The 14,876-nt window shown below is 53.5% G+C and overlaps 5 protein-coding genes across 5 annotated transcripts; 2 read left to right on the forward strand and 3 right to left on the reverse strand.

Moving 5' to 3' along the window:
* Positions 1-251: 251 nt before the first annotated feature.
* Positions 252-1,739, forward strand: GMORB2_0218 (Protein of unknown function (DUF2418); the record flags this gene model as incomplete). The annotated part of the gene is made up of 2 exons (XM_035462204.1): positions 252-500; positions 585-1,739. 2 exons carry the CDS (start codon positions 252-254, stop codon positions 1,737-1,739), a joined length of 1,404 nt encoding a protein of 467 aa, XP_035325134.1.
* A 3,973-nt stretch (positions 1,740-5,712) lies between these two features.
* GMORB2_0219 (putative methyltransferase) lies at positions 5,713-6,375 on the reverse strand (the record flags this gene model as incomplete). The annotated part of the gene is made up of 1 exon (XM_035462205.1): positions 5,713-6,375. One exon carries the CDS (start codon positions 6,373-6,375, stop codon positions 5,713-5,715), a length of 663 nt encoding a protein of 220 aa, XP_035325135.1.
* Positions 6,376-7,501: 1,126 nt separating this feature from the next.
* GMORB2_0220 (neuronal calcium sensor 1) lies at positions 7,502-8,272 on the reverse strand (the record flags this gene model as incomplete). Its single annotated transcript, XM_035462206.1, has 3 exons — positions 7,502-7,681; positions 7,811-8,106; positions 8,173-8,272. The coding sequence occupies 3 exons, from the start codon at positions 8,270-8,272 to the stop codon at positions 7,502-7,504; spliced, it is 576 nt and encodes a 191-aa protein (XP_035325136.1).
* Positions 8,273-10,236: 1,964 nt separating this feature from the next.
* Positions 10,237-11,531, reverse strand: GMORB2_0221 (Methyltransferase domain; the record flags this gene model as incomplete). Its single annotated transcript, XM_035462207.1, has 4 exons — positions 10,237-10,684; positions 10,799-11,012; positions 11,118-11,308; positions 11,425-11,531. The coding sequence occupies 4 exons, from the start codon at positions 11,529-11,531 to the stop codon at positions 10,237-10,239; spliced, it is 960 nt and encodes a 319-aa protein (XP_035325137.1).
* Positions 11,532-13,768: 2,237 nt separating this feature from the next.
* On the forward strand, positions 13,769-14,598 carry GMORB2_0222 (uncharacterized protein; the record flags this gene model as incomplete). The annotated part of the gene is made up of 2 exons (XM_035462208.1): positions 13,769-14,150; positions 14,306-14,598. The coding sequence occupies 2 exons, from the start codon at positions 13,769-13,771 to the stop codon at positions 14,596-14,598; spliced, it is 675 nt and encodes a 224-aa protein (XP_035325138.1).
* Between the last annotated feature and the right edge of the window lie 278 nt (positions 14,599-14,876).

Below are 14,876 nucleotides of genomic sequence, written 5' to 3' on the forward strand. Positions count from 1 at the left end.
GCTAGAAAAAGGACCCTGCAGGCGCTAATGCTGGCTGCTGGGGAGAAATTCATCGCCAAAGTAAACAATCAATCCTTTTGTCCATTTCTCTCACGCTCATCGCCCCAAGCCCCTTTTGGCTCCCCTTCTCACGCCATCGTCATCAACGGGCTGTGTTGACACTCTTCTTCTTCTCGACGCAAGGGCTTATCTATTTTCATCTTATTATCTTTTGAGGATAGGAAACGTGAGAAACTCTTTTGACACCTACGATGCCTCGTCTCGTGCGGCGCAAGCCGCTTGTCGAGAGGCTCATGGCCATGCTGAACCCCATGGACTTTTTGCTCTGGCTGTCCGAGGAGATGGAGACGTGGGACTGGGAGTCGAAGCTGTCGGGGACGCAGCTGGGTATCATGCTTAACTTTTTGTTTCTGATCGCCCGTGCCAACTCTGGCTCGTCGGCGTCGTCGGGCGACGATATTTTCAGCGACGATGGCCGCTCGGGATGGTTGGCATTCTTGGTATGTGCTCTCTCCCACTCCTGCAAAACTTGACTTACGTTCATCTACTTTTGCAGCCGTAACTGATAATATCTATCCATACAGATCAACACCATCGTCTGGGGCCTCGTGGGTGTCTCGTGCGCCAATGCCTTCCACGCCTTGACGCGCACTCGCAAGTACCGCCTGTTTGGTGTCGACGTCGAGGCCAAGCCGCCGACCCCGTCCGCCCGACGTGTCAAGATAGCGTCTTCCATGGGCAGCGGTGTCTCTACCCTGCGCTACCTGGCCGACGCCGTTATGCCCCACGCCGCGGGCTCCCGCGCCCACCCCAACAAGGCCGATGATGTGTGGGAGTTGTCAGTCTGGGACCCGTTGCCCGTGTCGCTTCGGCTCTTCTGCCTTTTCAGCCCGGGCCACGTCTTCTTCTACCTCATCTTCCTGCCTCTGGAACCTCTACACCCGCGCCCCAGCGTCACCGTCTTCAACACGCTGCTCGTCGAGCTGGTCCTCTCATGCCAGCTCCTCTTTACCTGCTCTCGTTTTACCCAGCAGGCTAAGGACAACAACATCGTCCAGAGGGAGGTGATGCATGAATACGACACTAAGTTTGTCCACCCTCGCCTCCACCCTATCGTCAGGGATGCTGGTACACAGATATCGGACAACCCATCCGCTCCGGTCAAGGATCTCGTCCAGGTCGGCACACCGACGACGCTCATCCGTCACTCGTTTCGCTCTAAGCCGAACCCCTACGCGACACCCTCCGAGCTACCAGCCACCGCCGCTGGCACCCCGACCACCGTCGGCACTCCTGCTCCGCAGACGTACACGCCCACCAACCCTGTCCGCCGGTCCGAGGCATTTGCCTCGTCAGTCGACCACTCCCGTCTGTCTACTTGGCGTAAGAGCCTGCCGGCGGGGTACACGTCGAGCGCGACATCGATAAGGGGAGGGATCCCGGGATCGGCAATGAAGGGCGACCTCAACAACCTTGGCGGCTACCTGGGCGCTCACACGCACAACGAATCGCCCCTGCGCAAGGCCACGAGCCTGTACAACATCGACGACGTCGAACAGCAACCCTCCCCGCGCAACTCGCGCGAGATGGCCTCCTACGAGCAAAGACGCCAGGGGACACCCGCTAGGAAGCATTCCGTCTCCGAGACCCCCGGGTCTGCTAGGCCTAATCCCTTCGCTTTAAATGCCAATGTCAGGCAGAGATCGTCACATGACAAATACCCGTCTGCGCGGCAATGACCTGTTTATTCCTATCCCTTTCTTTTGCATTTTGTCTTTTTTTTTTTTTTTTTAACCTCTTGAGGTTTTTTTAACCTCTTGAGGAGACCCTTGTACTCAAGTTTGTTACATCGCACCACTTCTTTTCTTCATGGTGGAAATGGCATTGGCATATTTAATGGAGTTTTGAGGAGTTTAGTTCTTTCACTTTCCTGGGTTGTTTTGAGCGCATGAAGCCTAGGAGTATTACATTTATCTCAAGTTCATACGAATGGCTTTTACAGGAACTATCTTTTATTTACTCTTTTTATCTTTTCGGAGTGATATGAGCACATAATACGTTTGAGTTTGATGAAATGAAACGGGAGAAGAAAGGAGAAGAGCACCAAAGGGTTCCTGAGCGGCTGCGGCCTTGTGTATCCGTCAGCAGAGCTCCTTCCTTTTCCGCATGAAGAGCAAGTTTGCCGGGTTACAGTGTAGGAAACTTCTCATCGTTTCTCTCCTTTCCCAAGAGGTCCTGCATTTTCCTACCTATTCACTTCTGTTTTTCTAATATCAGTCATAACTTATATAACAGGTTTGAGGCTCTAAGCAGCTGTTCAAGTCCTGCTTGTCACCTGCTTGCCACCTGCCTGCCACTGCTCGTTCATTTTCCTGTGTCTCCCTTCACGTCCAGGTACTCGCCTGTAGTAATAATATGTCTTGTTTCTACTCATCATCCCTGCCAGTCAACAAACATCACACCTCACTACCTCGCCCAACCCCTGGTAGGAATCGAGTCAAGAAGAGTCCGTCACGGCAACCAACAACAATCTCGTCACTGGGAAACTGGTGGAAAGCCATGCTTCCGAGTCAGAAACCCGAAAGAGGTGGCACTCTAAGGAAGCAAGGCTACTGGGAAAAAATGAACAACACAGGTGCAAGCTATACCCCCCAGAAGCACGAAGCCACGCAGAGTGAACCCGACGTCGTCACGGGGTGGAACGCCGCGCAGGGCCTATCCGAAAGCGAAAGACGAAGGGTCCCTTTCCACACTCCGGCTAGGACTAGTTACACGCCAAACGGAAGCCCGAGGCCAAACCTGTACTGGGGTTCAACCGAGAAGAGCATCAGACCCTCCCCTGCCAGTTTCAAACTGAGCTGGCAGGACCTTGGTTTTGATGATGATGCTAAACTAGAGCCACGACGCTTAGATCCTCGCCGCTCTTCACACGTCTACCGGATGATCGAGGCCAAGAAAGATGCTCGACGTCAAAGAAGAAGCCTCAAGGAGAGCGGCGACTACCTTGGCGTGCAAGGGATCAACCCGGAAACGGGGAAACTGGACACAATCACCCCGTCTGACAGTTCCGACAGCGGTGACAGCCAAGAGATCCAGCATCGAATCGACAGACTGAAGAAGACCCTCAGGGATGCCAGGGATACACATAGGAGCTCGTACATGCAGATTGAGAGAGAGATTAAGCGGCTCCTCAGGAAGAAAGAACGCCAGGAAAGGGAGAGGAAGGCTCTTCAGACCGTGAGGTGGCAGAGGAGCTCGAAACAGTGGTCTTCGGCCCACGAACTGCCTGTCAGCCCTCCCGCTGTGCAGTTGCTAACTGACCAAGTGCAGCCTTCAACACCACCAAGAGATACACGTAAAGTGTATCCTCTCGTGGATCTAAGTACACCGGGATCCACACCGCCGCTGGGGATACAGCACCACGCCCCAGATCTGTCAGACTTCAACTCTGACGGGACGGTTATCCGCACGCCCTGCAAGCCGAAACACTTGACAAGGAAACCAGCCGCTTTAGAGCTTTATGACAATGGTATAAGCTTGATTCCGTCCGAACATTTTAAAGCCAGTACGCCGAAAAGCCATGAGACCCGTGACAAAGCTGTGCCTCTGAACGGAGAAGCTGGACGAGCAGAGGACATCGCGTCTAAACAGTACGAGAAGAGAGGGTTCCGGGGCACAATGAGGCCTGATCACGATTCTTTTTTAGACATCATCGCCCTTGGAAGGGAGAGCTACCAGGGCAATTTCGCATCGCCACTGACCCCCCAGTGTCTCTCCGTTCCATCGCTTCTGACTCCAGAGGAAGGTTATATCCTCGCAGAGAGGTCTCTCACACGATCGGCAACCCAGTCTCGACGTATGCCCGAAATACCCCGGAGCCTACCGCAAAGCCGCAAGTTCAGTTTCGAACTTCCATTGACAGCCATGGAAGACGTGGGTCGGTATGCCAGTCCGTGGGAAATGGCGAGCTTCGAAGACCCGTCTATGAAGAGCAACAGCGACGGCCGCAAAGCTGGAGGGAGAAATCACCGTCGTCATCGCTCCCGGTTCAAGCAGATCCGAGGATTCGTGGGAACACCACGGGCCAACTCCCCAGACAAGATCAAAGAATGGCCTACGCGAGCGGTTCCACCCACCCCGAAGATGCCATCAAGCCCAGGCACATGGCCACTGACCCAGACGAAGATGCAGCGTACCCCTCCTCACCTGATGTCACCGATACACTTGGTAATCATGGCCAGGAACTTGAAGGGGAGATCCCACAACAACAAACGCTCCAAGACCCGGAGAGGACAGGGCACAGGCAAGCTGCTTGCCCAGACACCGAAGGCCGACAGTCCAAGGATTGCCAAGGAGGTCAAACGCAACAGCCATGGGGGCAGCGATGGGGCAGATGCGATACAAGAACCGTTGAGTCTGTTGGAAAGGAACCCAAAGAGGGGAACGAGACCCCCTCTAGAGGGCGCAACACAAAAGAGGTCGAGGCCATCTCAGGGCAGAAAACCAGGAAGATCTGTGTCCACACCCATCACCACCACTACTGGCTTCGACCGTCCGGAGTACGGTCCGATTCCGACGGAAAGGGTTCTGGAGGGCTACGGGAAGGGAGACGGCCTCAGGACCACCCCCCAGAGCTACAAGAAGTCAATGTTGATAGAGGGAAAGACAGACTCAGCCACCTTCCGTCAGAGGGAACAGCCGAGAAACTTGCTGAGATCAACACCGGACGGTCAGATTGTCCCCATAGATGTCTCCTCCAGGAGACCCGAGAGTCGTACAGAGAGTCCAGACGGGTCCCAGTCCCAGCCGCGTCTTATAGATCGCCAGCTGAGTCTTCCAGCTTGGAGAATGGAGCAGGTACAGCATCACAAGTGCAAGGCATCACGAGTATTCACATCTACATACATTCACAGACGCACGGGACTCGTATCCGAGACCATGAGAGCCAGAGTGGCGCAAAGGAAGCACATGTATCAGCAGAAGAGCCCCGTGAAATTTCAACGTCAAGGGCCGCTCCCGATACCAGCACGCCGACAACAAGAAGCGTTGCAGGAATCGACAAGACAAACCACGAAAAACCAGGTGGAAATTCAGAGAAGAATGGAATTTCGACCAGCCCAAGTAGAGGAATCGAGGAGGGAGACCATGGCTCTGAGAAAAAGAGTAGATCCGTATTGCCTACCCGAGGGCTACCCGGGGACATACCCAGCGCAAGAGGAGGACGCCGGCAAAGACGTCACCGACGCTCTTTCAGAAATGCTGGAGCACCAGGATGGGGAATTTGAAGAAGGTATTGGCATTACGATAAAGGTTAGGCGATTTCTGTTTATTGCGCGCGTGCATACGACCGTCTTTCTACGACTATACTGGGAGATTGCGGGGCCAGTGTTTGACCGATCGTCTGATTACTGGAAGAGGAACTGGGACAGCGAGATGAGTTTCGGCGATGCAGCCTCGTTTGTCTTGGCCATACCGGGTGCCGTGGTGGGGTTTGTAGCGATCATGTAGGGCATGAGACTGGCGGCCTTGGTGGGCGTATACGGCGGGAAGGTTCTCGAGGGCATTGGGGAGCAGCTGGTGTATCCGTAGGAGCTTTGATGAGAGCGGACTCTGTACACCTACCATTCATATGAGGTATCATTGTATTCAAGAATTCGCTATCCAGAATGTTTCCTGCACACGTGTATAAGAAAAGGGTCCCAAGAGGGTGAATCACTCCCTCAGAACACCAGCATGAATGACAAAACCATTCTCCGGACGAAGCTCCTCGGGTAATATGTCCGAAGGGAACCGCCAGACGCGGAAATGCCGATGGAATTCTGCCATCCACACCTGGAACACGTCGTCAGAGCGCAGCTGCTGAGCGACAAGACAGACGGTGGGCGTCTTCTGCTCCCCCCTGAGACGACAGGCGTCGACGCAGGCGCCTATGAATGGCTTGACGAGTGCGTAGTTGAAGACGCAGTCGCACGCTATGACGAGGTCAAAATCTCCCGTCGGGCTGAGCGCGGATGATACGGCGTCTGTCTCCCAGTCTAGAGGCTGGAATGATATGTTTCTGGAAGTGCTTCCTCCTCCTCCTCCTACTGCCGATGCTGCCGGTACCGCTCGACGGGAGCGAGAAGATTTGGAAGATTTGTCTGCAGTGTTGGATGTGGCAGTATTGGCCTCTAGATTTTGAGTTATGAGACGGTGAACGTAGGACTGATCGGACAAGATGTAGTGTCCTACGTGGGGGGACAGACAGATTCCCAAGAGGGGACTTATCCCGCAGCCTAGCTCCAGGACAGACGACGAGGAAGGGGAGGATGAGGATAGTATGCCGGAGGATAGGAGGGGGTTGCGTGGTGATGGGGTGGATATGTAGTCTGCCATTAGGGGGGTTACTTGCCATAGGACTGTTCCTGTTAACCTTTTCCTCTCTCTCTCTCTCTCTCCGTCTGTTTCGTATGATAGGATCGAGGGTGAAGAGTGAAGAGTTGAATGGGGTACTGAGAAAAAACGGGGGTGTAGAGCGAGGAAAAGGAAAAGGAGAAGAGAAGGGTTCATACCTGCACCCGTTGTCCCCCCCGCTCTCGTGGACGACAACACACCGGGAGATTGGTGGATGGTCAAGTCCCGTCCTCCCACGCTGATCTCTATCGTCGATGCCCTGCCGTCTATCATGCCTAGATCCTGGGATGGTCTGGTCGTAGAAAAGAGGAGGAATGTTTCTATTGTCGGGCCGTCAGTCTCCGTGCTCCGTCTCCTTCCTGAAACATAGCTATATCTTTGTTCTCGTCCGACTGAGAGCAAAAAAAATCGAAATAGAGGACAAGAGAGTAGGGTACATACCTTCATCTGGGTCTTCTATCTCGGCTTCGAGTTGGCGAGTAAAGGTCTGGAGGGACATGGCCGTCTCCGTATGGCGGATATAATGATGCAAGTTGACCTTTGGCCGTGAGGTGTGATGCAATAATATGTAGATTATTAGTATGTGCGTATGTACGTGAAGTTCAAGCATGTCATGGCCCCCCCCCCCCCACTCAACGTTCTCTTGTTTCCCCTCCGCGGGGGCCCTTTTCGCTGCGCTCGCACCTGAATATCCATGGACACGTAGACTCTAGGACGGAACAACACGAGCTATCTTGGTAGTATAACAGCATAAACAGCCTCGCTTTTACTTTTTTATATCTTCGTCGCAGCTTCAATCAGTTGTCTTATCACTTTCCTTTTTTTCCCTTTCAGTTAGAAGATATCGTCCGGAATGGCGAAGATTGATAAATAATTGTAAGATAGAATAAATGGCAGAAAAGGTAATCATTTCCCCAATGCAACTCCAACAGGCAAGAAAAAAAAAACAGACAAGAGAGACAAAGGCAAATAGACATCCACATGCCGTGGCGTATCCCTGAAGGAGGAAGGGTGGACGAATGGGGTTATGCATCTCCCCATGATGTCAAGGGTAGTAATAGTACCGGAAAAAAAGAAACAGAGGCTACACCCCCGCGACCAGGAGGGCCTATACCAATCCATCGTATAGCGAGAGGGCGCACACGATCGTCTCGTCACGTTTGCTGCCCTCCTTGAACTCCTCGGCGTCTAGGCTGCCGTTCTCGTCCTTGTCCATCATGGCAAAAATCTTCTTCACGCGCTTCTCGGGGGTGTCTTCGTCTTCGGGGAGCTTGACCATGGAGCCGACCTGGTGTTGGGGGAAGACTTGTCAGAGATGTGTGCTCGCGTGTGTTCCGTTCCAGCCTCTGCGGTCTGAATAGCCCTCCGGGAAGAAGTTCTCCGCCGAGAGAGGGAAGAGGAAAGAGAGGATAGATACCATCTTGTAGATTGCTTCGACAATCTGGAGCATCTCGTCGTAGGAGATCTTTCCATCCCCGTCAATGTCATAGAGCTGAAAGGCCCAATCCAGCTTATCCTCCGTCCTGCCGCGGCTGGTGACGCTCAGGGCGCAGATGAACTCCTTGAAGTCGATGCTGCCGGATCCGTCGCTGTCGAAGACGTTGAAGACGTACTCTGCGAATGAGCTCGGATCTCCAAAAGGGAAGAATTGGCGGTAGATTTTCTGGAACTCCTCCTTGCTGAGCATGCCCGAGGGGCAGTCCTTGAGGAAGCCTGTCAAGGGTCAGCACGTCCCATCGCCATCCACCCATGCTCTCTATCCGCTTGCCGCCGTCCTACCCTTGTACCATTGCTGCAGCTCCTTCTTGTCAAAGTGCGTCGACTTCTGCAGCTCGGCGAGCTGGTCCTGAGAAAGCTTCGACTGCCTGCGTTTCGACATCTTGTCAGCTACTTGTACCGTCGCGGCCCTGTGGCTTGATCGCTTCGAACAGCGAGGGGAGGTCTGGTCCCTGTCGTCGGAAGCGGGATTATGCTTCCCCTTCCCCCCCGCTCCGAGTGAGAGGGTACGCATAGACCATCCCCCACGCTTGGCCGAAGGCGCTGGGAGGATGGAAAGAAGGCGCTCAGCAAGACTCACGATTTCCCCATGGCTGCGCAGTTATGGCGTGTTCGGGTGACGGTATCGGGTCGTGTGGGTTATTTTTTCTCGTCGTTCGGTAAGGAACGGATTGATGCGACGTCGTCGGCGGGGTGGGGTTTGTCGAAACACGACACAGCAGTGTGCGGGTGGTGTATTGTGTATTGCTGACGCGCACGGCGCGATGTGCGCAGGGTCCTTGGGACGGCGGTGGGCTGCTATGGGAAAGTTAGGGAAGGTCGGTGAAGGACAGGCGCTCTGTTCCAGGTCGGATAGTAGGATTGATGAGAAGAAGAAAACAGAGAGGCCGAAGATTGGGCCAAAAAAATGCATATGCTATTTTTGCCCTTCTTTTTAGCCCAAAAAAGAATCCTCAAGGGACGGAGGAACAGCAGTCTTGGTAATCAATGTGCGTAGACGGAATCGCGGGGATGCCGAAGCCGATGGAAGTGGATGGTGTCAAAAAACGTGTCACGGGCCTTGGAGGGGCGAGGCGCTGGAAAAAAAAAGAGAGAGCTGGAGATGGTGATTCTGGCTTGATACTGGCTATACCTATAGGCTATTATCATAGCTAAACGTTTTCTGGTGACGTGGGAAATCGATACCAGGAAGACAAGCTCTCGAAGGGCAAAAAGAAGAAAGAGAAATTTAAATTTTAAATTTTTTGAAAAAGAGAGGGGGTCTACACGTAATGTACGTACGAAGCTGCATACGCATATACACAAAGCTCCAGGCCACTTGTTTGAGAACTTGAGAACTTGTACTGCTGGTCTTAGACTTGGTAGGGCGGATAGAGGATAGAGTAAAAAGGAGGGGAAGGAGGGGGGGAAAGGGGGGGGGCGGGCCTCGAAGGGAGCATTGTCATGATGAAAGGCAGTCAGGGGCGGGAGGTATCATCATGACAATGAGGGTCTAGACCGAGGGACAGAGCTAGGAGGACGGGAGGCTCTATCACTACGTAGGATGCATACGAGCACGTACGTAGCAGTCAGCATTGAGCACCTGCTGGTGGCAAAACGCAAATGCAGACCTGGAAACCTGGTTGTAACGACTTCGATGCTATCAGTAGCGCAAAACAGCCACTGACTGGTCCTGCGAGCACCTTGCCATCGCCCAGTATCCCGCCCTGTAATAATATCAATATACAGGTACTGCTCTCAGTAATAAACCGTACTCCAACGTCCCATCGGATCTACACTCCAAAAAAAGCAGCCATCAGTGATGACTATGAGTATTACTGCGTAGTAAGAGAGCACAGCTCGAGTTGATAGCATTGATTCGTACTCGTACCGTACGTGCACGTATTGGTACTACGTCGTATCGATTTACTGGGCGTATGCCGACGCACGATTGTTTCAATCGTGTCCCGAAGGAGAAGAATAATGATTGTTATAAAATTAGATAAAAGGTCAGAACTGACTCGTCACCACGATAAATATAAAAAAAGTCTCGGCTCAGTCTGCAGCTGTCAGGTAGCTTAGTATTTTATTATGATTACTCCTTACAGGTATTGTTACTTCGACACAAGCTGTAGCATCAAACGGCCTTGCATTGACTCCTGTAAATCATCGTGCGACACCAGACATCTCCACTCGCGTACCAGATCCGAACAGGACACGATGAGGTGCGGTGCGTCTCCTACGGATATGTGTTCATAGTCATCGTCATCATCATCCTCGATGCTCGAGTTCATAATCAATACACTTCCTGTCCTTTCTTGCTTATCTGCCCGCCTGATCCTCAACTCCCCCAGCCCCCTACGGACCCTATGGCTTCTGCGCCCACACGTCAATCCAGTCCATCCACCCATGTATGGACGTGTCGTTGCTCGTCTGGTAAAAGTCGCACGTGAGCTGCGTCGCCTCCTCCTCGCTCAGCCCCATGGCGGCGTGCCTGCTCGTCAGGGCCACGAGCAGGTCCTCGCATATTGTCCGGCAGAACAGGCCCATCTCCCGCGCCCGCGTGTCCGCCCCCCACCGGCCCAGCGGCACCTTGTTGTGCTGTACCTTGATGTTGACGAACCCTGCCGCTTCCATCATCTCGGGAATGCGCCCGCTGGCCTCCAGACTCCAGCCGTACCGCGCCGAAAAGGGCCCGTTCTTGAGCTGTCGGTACATGGCGTTGAGGGGGTGGTCGGCGGTCACCGTTCCGTCGTCAGACCTGAGCTCAGTGACGATTTCGTGGCACTCTATCCATCCGCCTGATCGGAGGTTTCTGCACTGTCTTAGCTTCCTTCTCCTTCTTCTCTCCTTACAACCTCTCGCGTAGATCGGAGGGAAGGATGCCGAGGAGGGGTGTGGGGGAGGAGAAGAGAAGAGGAGGGCTTACTCGAATGATCTGTGTATCAACCTCTGCGGATCCCGCAAAATCGGTATAACGCTTCGGATGTGGATTAGATCTGCACCGGAATAAATCGTCGTCCATGGACGCTCCTCGTCCTCGAGATCCTCTACGTGAAATTCGCAGTTAGGAGGCGCCCACTTCGGCTGTATGGGTGATATGTCGGTCCCTATGACACGGGCACTCTCGTATCGCTCGGCCACTGGGAGGGGTGTGTTGGTGTGAGCACTGGATACGGGTATACGTGCTCGTGGATGTATGCATGCCATGTACATGTGGACGTGTAGAACAAGGAGCGACGACTAACCATCTTGCACCCAAAAGCCAAATCCCGTGCCGAGGTCGACAATCTTTTGCGGGTGATCCCCTATAGGGGCGAGTAGAAGCTTCCCGTCATGGAGGTAGTCTAGGTAGAGGGTGTGCTTGATTCCCTCTCGCATCTGCTCAATATCGTCGTTGGGTAGGCCGTAGCGGTCGAGGAAGAGGCCCTGATAGCGCCTGAAGGGAGGTTTCAGTCTGGGTCATCATCATGGGCGTGGTAGTGGACGGGGCATGCCACGGCACCATGGGGCGTGCATTACGTGCACAGGATCAAGGGGAACACACAAACACACCTTCCACTCTCGAACCAATAGCGTAGATGGCTTGTTCTGGCTGTAGTAAACTCTGATGCGGCGATGGAGCCCTCGTAATCAGACGTGGGCTCATTATCTTGATCCATGGGCTTTGGGGAGCTCATTCCTCTCCGTACGGATACTAGAGAAAGGAAGGAAAGTTTCTCTCTTAGTTCCTCCTCTGTTGACTACCAAAGGGAGTAGCGTACAGCCAAGGAGCTAGTTTATTCGTAGAGAGATGAGAGGAAGAGAAAGATGATGCCAGCAGTAGTAGACAGGTATAGCACCCTCTTTCTGGCAGAAACAAGTAAATCTGGGTGGGGAAAAGACTAAGGGACAAGGGGGGGGGGGGAGAAGGAGGAGGGGGAGGAAGAGAACACGACCCAAGGCTTGAAAGCAAGAGAGAGAGAAGATAGAAGAGACAGGCGAGACAAAAAAAAGTCTATGGAGCGGGGATTTTGGGGGGGGGGGGGGGGGGGGCAGGAGACCGGTTAGGCTTGGCTCGGGCCGGTTTAATGCTACCGCTAAGAAGGAAAAAGAGCAAGGCAAGACAAGAGTAGACGCGCAGACCCAGGAGGTCGGTACACACCGAACGCACAGACGGGCAAGGGGAAGGGGGGTGAGGGGGGTGGGGGGAATGATGGGAGAGTAGAGTAAAAGATGTGCTTGCGGGCTGCGGGCTGCGGGCTGCGTGAATGTATGTATATACACGTATCTGTGTGCGTGTGTGTGTTGCAGAATATCAGGGCAGCAGCAGCAGCAGCACTACCACAGTACTGTAGATGTGGTGGTAGTAGTAGTAGTAGTAGTAGTAGTAGTAGTAGTAGTAGTCGTAGTAGTAAACGTCCTCTATGCGTGTACAGCGTAATACGTGACCGACCCAACGGGTTCTTTGGTCTGACTTTAACTTTTTTCCTCTTCGGCTGACCCGCTGATCTGGTTCAGCCCCAAAGGCCAAGGGGATGCACGGCACACGGGTCGGGTAGTGTATGCGTGTGTGTGTGGTGGTTGGTGTTGGTGGTGTGGGAGGAGGAGGGACAAGGGGGGGGGGGGGGGGGGGGGGGGGGGGGAGAGAGGGGAGAGGACCCAACAAGCTGGTCCATCAAATGAAGGCGTGCGGAGGGGATTATTATAACACGGTAGGGGTTCCGGGTACTCGTATGGCAATGATAATAATACGCTATATTAATACATGTAGACTGGCTCATGCGTGCTCAAGCCTCAAGCCTCGAGCCTCGAGCCCCCTAAGCCATACAGGAAAAGTAGTACAGAGTACGAGCAGTATAATATTAGTCGGTTTTCTGCTCAATGCTCCCAAAGGTCCTTCTTATGGGCCATGGGCCATGGGCCGCCATACGGCACTTGCTTTTTTTGTCCCAACGTCCGCTACTCCCTTGTACCCTGCAAGCTTACCCGTGCATACAGACGCTCGTGCCAAGTTGGGGGACGGACTTAGGGGGTCTTAACCTAGGAGCGCGTACTATCACCGCTCTACTACTAGCGACCACGCTCGCTGAGTAGCAATACTACCGTTATATGTGCATGTAGTAGTGGTCGCTCTTACTTGGCATTACGCTGTATTACCTGATGCTCTCAATAAAAGCACTTCTGCTTAGCAACACGTTCTGTTACATATCCATTCTTACCAAGAACGGCAGATATATTATTTCTACCCCTCACACCCTCCACAACGATCCTTCACAGCTGTGCTAGACATGTTACAGAAAATAAAGAGAATAGAGGGAAAGAAAGACAGCGGGACAGATACCCCCCCGACCCAGCAATCTGGACACACTCCCGCACCCCATAAAAAGAAAAAAAGAAAAGTCAAGCCACACCCCCCCCTACTTACCCTGCATGGGGGGGCCTGGCTCGAGCGTTTTCCTTCCCTCGCCATCTTGACACCCCCGACCAACTCGCGCTTCCTTGAGATCAGTTAGACCCTGACGGATAGCAGATTAGCTGCACAGACATGCTCGATAAGTGGCGCTATGCTTGGCTGCAAATATAGCTGCTTTGATTCTATCAGAAAAGACGCGTACTGCGGCTAGCTAAGGAGGTTACGAAAGAGAATGTGTCTTGGTCATGTGACCTGTATCGGCTGGGGTTATTCCGGTCCGGTGCTATCAGATCTGCGTCGCTGGCCCGCATTCCTCCTTCTCTCATCTCGTACGACCAACCAACTTACTACTAGCATCCGAGGCGCGCAATCTTGCCCCCTTCCTCTCACCCATCACCTCGAATGTCCGTTTCTCCCATCTCGTTTTCCATGAACCGAACGCCACGCCTGTTCGGTCGTCACCTTTATCGCATCACCGGAGCGGCATCAGCATGGAATATCAACATGCGGTACCACGCCACCAGAACCACCGCCACCAGCACCAGCACCAGCACCAGCAGGAGCAGCCCCCGCCCATCCTTGCGGTGCGTCATGCAGAAGAGCTTCAAGTGCACAAAGAGTGGTGGTGGCTCCGGTCCCAGTTCTAAATGCGGCCCCACAAGGACTGCTGCAGGTGCAATGGGCTGCGCGACGAGGAGCAATGCAAGCCAGGGAGCTGGGTCAGCGCTGCGTCCTCGGTTCTGGTTGTCGAGGCCCGTGTGGAAGAGGTCCCTGGTCAATACGACGCGGTGCCTCGTCGGATGCACAGCCGGTGACTTTTCAGCAATGTGGTATCTACAATCTTGCTGGCCAGATCTGGGAATGGGTCCCACCATGGGCATATCAAGTACGTTTCGCTTTCCCTCTCTCCTCCCCTCCTCCCCCGTCCGTCCCGTCCCCAACTACTGCGGCTAGTGCAGTGGTAATGCAGCACGGTATTGACAATAATGGGGAATGCTATGCGGGCTGACTTCGTGTGTGTGTGTTTGAAAATGAAACAAGTGGCATGCGGAATAACTACCTCTCTGATGCTCGAAACTACGCTTTTGAGATATGGCCGTGACGACCTCCCTTGGCTCATAGCCGCTCGCACAGCTGCTGCTATGAGCTTCATATCTATGATCACCATGGAACTGGCCGAGAATATCGTCGACTACAACCTCACGGGAGGAGTCGTCGACCTTTCCGACCCGTGGTTCTGGGTTGCTGCGGGGGTGTCCACCGCTGCTGGGCTGATTGCTCCTCTCCCGTACAATTATCACAGGCTGAGGCGGTATGGCAAGGCATGCCACTAGAGCCCCCCCCCTCTTGCTCTTTGTCTTCTGTACATCAACTGTATTATATCGTACCACTACTGCATCATCAGTGCGCAACGTTATCTGTGTGTGTGTGTATGTGTGTGATGCAGCACCTTCTGGTTGGGAGTTTTTTTTTTAGGCGAGCCCCGTGTTCACGCAGTGCACGATACATGACATGACGCTATGCTGTCTCCGATCCTCCAACCAACGAGCCATGGAAACTACTAATAATACGATGACTACTATTGCATGATACTACCACGACGCTAACGCCT

The sequence above is a fragment of the Geosmithia morbida genome, assembly GCF_012550715.1.
Source record: "Geosmithia morbida isolate 1262 chromosome Unknown scaffold_0, whole genome shotgun sequence".
In the NCBI taxonomy this organism is placed as follows: domain Eukaryota; kingdom Fungi; phylum Ascomycota; class Sordariomycetes; order Hypocreales; family Bionectriaceae; genus Geosmithia; species Geosmithia morbida.